Raw genomic sequence first — 5,859 nt, 5'->3', positions numbered from 1 at the left:
AAAAGATTAATAATGAGCAATAAAACTAGAGATGGGGGTGTCAATGCTATTAATATACAACTAAAACTACAAGCCCTACACTTAGAGCATATGAAGGACCTTATAAACGGCGACAAAAAAATCTGGTATCCCACTGCACGGTACTGGTTAGAATTTCAGCTTTGACACTTAAATAAAGAACTAGATAATAATCAATCTCCAAGGGGATGGAATGCATTACAGTTTTACAAAAATCTGATATAAATCTTTAAAAGCTTCCAGACTAACAACCCAAACTTCAACTGGAAAACTGCAAACTGCAAATCGATCTATGAAACACTCCTAATTTAATACAAAGAACCACCCCATGTAGTGACTAAAAATCCCACAAAAAGTTATAAAATGATATGGAGGCACATCAACTCAATATACATGGGACCGTGCAGCAGGACTATGCATTGGATGATAACACACAATATATTACCCACAGGGGATTTTTTAAAAAGGCGCCATATAGCAGGAGAAAATGAATCCAAATGCAAAACGTGTGGTGAAATCGAAACTAAGGAACACCTATTTTAAAAATGCCAACCAGCGAACATGTGGGAAAAAATTAGAAAAGTGATAAAAAAATGTGATAACTCTATGTACTAGTAACTGAACAAAAAGCTCTATTCGAAAGCACAATGCTATGCAAGGAGTGCAGCATTATTATGTTCGAAGCCAGATACACTATCTGGCTAAACAGGAATGAAAGGAGATTTGAGAATAAAAAACTAACCATTAATGACCTAACTGTCAAAACAATATCTCAAACTGGAAAGGCAACATAGAACAAAGAAAACAAATATGGAACAGTAACAACAAACTAATAACTCAGAAAAACAAAATTAAACATTAAATCCACCAACATTATACAACCCTATTCAGCCAAAAGGACTTTAACCAAAAGATCGCAAAAAAGTTCATAGAACAGATGCCGAAACTGACTCTAGATCAATGGGAGGACCTCAATCAGGAATTAAATATAAATGAATGTCAACATGTATTAAAGAACACGGCCAACAACAAAGCTCCAGGCCCAGACAGGCTCCCGACAGAATTTTACAAACAGTTCTTTCCACTCCTAGCACCAGTCTATGTCAAAATGACGAATACCGTCCTTAAGAGTAAAACCTTACCTAAAGACTTTAATAAAGGTGTAAAGATCCGCTTTTAGCAGGGCCGATGTAAAAGCAACACGACCTTGGTAATTGGTCCCACCTGGTGTTATGTCTATAAACAGTCGGCAAGACAAAGAGTGTAGCATCTCCATTTATGGAATGGGTGTGTAGGTGTCAACGTGTTTACCACATGTCTTCGACTTGAAAAATGTAAATAGGGGACGGACGGGACGGTAGGCTGTGTCGTCGGGAGAAGAGCGGACGTCTTTGAAAGCTCCCAGGGGAAAGGAAGAACCTGGATTGGTCGTACGCTGTCATCGAAGAACTCTTTAAATAGTAAGAGTGGCGAAAAGATGGAGAGATGGGCGAGAGACTGATAGTACTGTAGTCTCAGGCGCTCGGACAGCCCGCTGAGCATAGAGAGAGTATTCTCCTCAGGCATCGATCTCAGGGATGGGTGAGTGCTGAGACGGGAGGGACGGTAGTTGTTGAGCCAACTCCACCAACCAACCAAAGTTTCCCCAGAGTCTAATTGTCCCAGTAGGACCAGCTGTTACGTGAGACAATATACGAGGGCTGTTCGGAAAGTTCGCGGCCTCAAATAGAACAACAAACAAAATAATGTTAAAACTTTTTTATTTTTCAATATAGTTTCCTTTATTAGCAATGCACTTATTCCAGTGATGTTCTAGCTTTTTTATGCCATCACAATTAGGGATTGCAATCCAGCAGTGTTTTGAATCCAGCTGGATTTTTGCTGGATTGAAATCATTCCAGCTGGATCCAGCACGGATGTATTTTTGGTGCAATAAAGTGTTATCTATATCTATCCTGCAATTTATGTTTTTTTAATGAAATAAAACATTTTAAGAAATACTTTAAAAGCTTTTATTATTTAGACTGGTTGCTATAAATCAGTAAAACTTCTTACACATTTAGGTAGTAAAATTAACTTTGTTTCGGTTTAACATTTGAGATAGAGATAATTAACTTTAAATGTTTAGTTAGATTATAATTATAATGTAATCTTTAAGTTAAATAATAGCAAAAGTAATTCTACTGATTAATTTATATTAATATATTATAATAATGTAAGGACGGATAATCAGTGGCTAAGTGGCTATCAGTCTTACCAGTTTTCATATATATAGGCTCTACATATTAGTCTGTAGTTATTTATAGGTATGTAAAACTATGTACTGGAAGTAGAATAAGTTAAATAAACTACACCTTTATCAATCCAGCAAAATTTAATAAAATAATAACGTTTTCAATCGTTTTTAACGATCTTCCTCAGTTACAAAAAAATAGAACATTAAATATAGAACATAAAATGTGTTCGGAATAAATATGAAAATTAACGGAAAACGCCCAAACGGACAAAATATAGATAAATAAACAAAATAAATAGCGGAAAAAATATATACAGGGTGTTTTTTTAACTGACGGTACTCAGAAACATCTGTAGAGCAATCTAGCAGCCGGACTGTCGCCAAATTTGGGAGAGTGACTAAGGACGACATGGAAAAGAGATTCCGCGAAGAAAAAAGTAGTACCTAAATTCGCCGGTAGAGGAGGATTTGGCGCTGTTGTAGCAAAAAAACTACCAGCACTTTACTGAAGAAAGGGTCATCAGTCGCTTTTTTCCACTTGCATGGCCGCCTCTCTCCCCGGATCTAACCCCATGTTACTTTTTCCTGTGGGGTTACTTAAAGTCCAAGGTCTATCTTGGTAGTGTCCCAAACTTGATGACTTTGAAGGACAACATTTCTCGAACTGTGATGAACATTCCTGCGGTCGGCCATAGAGAACACAATGTTCAGGATGCAATGAGTTGTCCAGCAGGACGGTGATCACATTGAAGAAGGAAGAAGGTTATTTGCTGATTAATTATACTTTCGTTATTACACTGAAACCTCTGTCTGATTATTCATTCGTGTGTTTGTTAATTGCAGCTGGATTTTATGCAGATTCTTAGCTGTTTTGCTACAACAGTGCCAAATCCACCCCTACCGGAAAATTTGGGTACTACTATTTTCTTCACGGAATCTCTTTCCCATGTTGTCCTTAGTCACTCTCCCAAATTTGGCGACAGTTCGGCTGTTAGATTGCTCTACAGATGTCTCTGAGTACCGTCAGTTTAAAAAAAAAAACACCTTGTATATAAGATCCAATGAAACCAGCATTGTCCGTTAATAACATTAATTAATGTAAAAGGATCTACACATGATAAAAAATGAGTCTGCATCTCTATGGTTTATACAACCAGTTGTCATGTGCGCCTTGCAGATTTCCAATCTCTCAAGATGTTTCACCGTTTGCCTATTTGTCGTCGTTTTTATAATTGCCGCTTGATCCCATTGGACGTTACCATCCTTCTGTCTTGCGTATGATGCCAGCGCAGTGTTGTCAAGATTCTTACTGATTGTATATTTGTGCTCTTGAGCCTTTGTTTTAAACTGCGCATCGTTGCACCCATATAAACAAGCTTGGAATTGAAATGTTGGTTGTGTAAAGGCACCGAATATATACCCGTTGTTAAATTCTGATCCTCTTTCTTTTCATCGTTTCTTAAAAGTTTGAAAACAGTGGGATTACGTCGGTATACAATACAGTACGAAAATTATTAGACCTGGCAGTACATCTATGTATCTTGTTTAAAAATGGGATGTAATTAAGCACTATTCTTTTTATATTTATTCCAAACACATTTTATGTTCTATAGTTAAAGTTGTATTTTTTTGTAACTGAGGAAGATTGTTAAAAGCGATTGAATACGTTATTATTTTATTAAATTTTGCTGGATTGATTAAGGTATATTTTATTTATGAGTAATTTAATTATTAGTGTTAGTAAAGTAGTGAGTAAGTAATTAGTAGTAGTCTAGTAGTTAGCAAAGCGGCAACGCGACGACGTAGACTTTTTTGCAATTATTTAGAAAGTTAATTGAGTATTTGCGGATCCGCAGCGCTGGATCCAGCACAAGTGCTGGATCCAGCAGGCCGAAGAATGCGCTGGATCCAGCTGGATTGCTGGATGAGGGATCCAGCAATTGCAATCCCTAATCACAATAGGTTGATTTGTCAAGGTGTGCAAAATACTCATTCACTTCAGAGATGATTTCGTCATTTGAGTGGAATCTCTTTCCAGCCAAAAATTTTTTTAGGTTTGGAAAAAGGTGGAAGTTACTGGGGGCCAAATCAGGTGAGTACAGTGGATGTGGAACTAATTGGAAGCGAAGTTCGTTTATCTTTTGTTCGTAGATTCTGGCGGAATGTGCAGGTGCATTATCGTGGTGGAATGGAACCCTTTTTCTTCTTCAAGTGTTGCCTCTTTTCTTCAATTTCTTTCTTCAGTTTTTCCAAAAGTTCACAGTAATAAACAGCATTGATGGTCTTTCCTCTTTCTAGGAAGTCAATAAAGATGATGCCTTTAGCATCCCAAAAAACCGAAGCTATCACTTTCCCTGCTGATGGAACTGTCTTTGCCTTCTTTGGTGGTGGCGAACTGTGGTGTTTCCACTGCTTCAACTGTTCTTTTGTTTCAGGAGTGTAGTAATGGATCCACATTTCATCAGTAGTCACAAACCAATGCAAGAAATCCCGTGGATTTTTCTGGTAGAAGTCCATACACTCCTTTGACATCAAAGTGCAAACACAATTTTGCTCAGCGGTCAGCAGATGCGGCAACAACATTGCTGAGACCTTCGTCATACCCAAATTTTCGGTTAAGATGTGGTGCACTCGGTCAACAGAGTTGTCTCAGCTGTCTGAGCTATCTGAGAGTTGTCTCAGCTCCTGTTGTCTCAGCTATCTCATGCGTTTTCAAACAGCGATCTGCTAACACAAAATCGTGAACTTTGTCGATATTTTCTTCAGTGACAGCAGTTGACGGCCGTCCGCTGCGAGGGTCATCTTCCACACTCTCTCTGCCAGATTTAAAAAGGGCTGTCCATTTTTTCACAGTGGTGTACGAAGGAGCAGACTCTCCCAAAACTTCATCCATGTCAGCTTTGATTTGAAATGGGGTCAACCCTTTTTTTGTCAGGTATTTTATGACCGCACGAGTCTCAGTCTTCTCCATTTTTGACAAAGCACTTGCACACTAACTATCTGCTAAGCGGTCGTGGCAAAACTTTACGACAAATCAAGCGGAAATTGGTATTGTATCTTTAGCAAAGATTTCTGAATAATTCCCAAATCCGCCAAAAATTAAATTGATCGCAGCGCCGCATATAGGCAAGGCCGTGAACTTTCCGAACAGCCCTCGTACCTTGTTGTATCATGTGTGCAATATTGTTAAACTTGTATATTCTGAATTATTTTGTTTGTAAATAAACTGTAAATATTCGCTGGATTGAGTGTGGAGGTGTATCTTTCTACGAACCATTGCAAGAACATTCTCGAGTCGTAAGAACCAACTCGAGACGGATTATCGTAAAGATCTTAGCGAATTATAATAAGGATCTTCACTAAAGGATTAATCACTCTCATTCTTAAATCGGACAACTCAAGTGATCTTAGACATATTAATAACTGGAGACCAATTTCTCTACTGAATACAGATTATAAAATATTAGCGAAAATCCTGGCAGCAAGGCTACAGAAGTACGTTAAACATATAGTAGGCAACAATCAAACATGTGGAATAAAAAGCTGTTCAGTCCACACAAATACTCTCTTAGCACTGTGGATACAAATGCAGAAAATAAATTCAT

At 37.9% G+C, this 5,859-nt stretch overlaps 1 protein-coding gene across 1 annotated transcript; it reads right to left on the bottom strand.

The window, feature by feature from the left end:
- Nucleotides 1-4,916: 4,916 nt before the first annotated feature.
- On the bottom strand, nucleotides 4,917-5,225 carry LOC136983474 (protein GVQW3-like). The gene has a single exon (XM_067280229.1). The coding sequence runs from the start codon at nucleotides 5,223-5,225 to the stop codon at nucleotides 4,917-4,919; it is 309 nt and encodes a 102-aa protein (XP_067136330.1).
- Between the last annotated feature and the right edge of the window lie 634 nt (nucleotides 5,226-5,859).

This window comes from Centruroides vittatus, unplaced genomic scaffold (assembly GCF_030686945.1).
Source record: "Centruroides vittatus isolate TY-2023 unplaced genomic scaffold, ASM3068694v2 contig_882, whole genome shotgun sequence".
Taxonomy (NCBI): domain Eukaryota; kingdom Metazoa; phylum Arthropoda; class Arachnida; order Scorpiones; family Buthidae; genus Centruroides; species Centruroides vittatus.
Note: the sequence above shows the minus strand (reverse complement) of the source record. Positions and strands in the feature narration are given on the sequence as shown.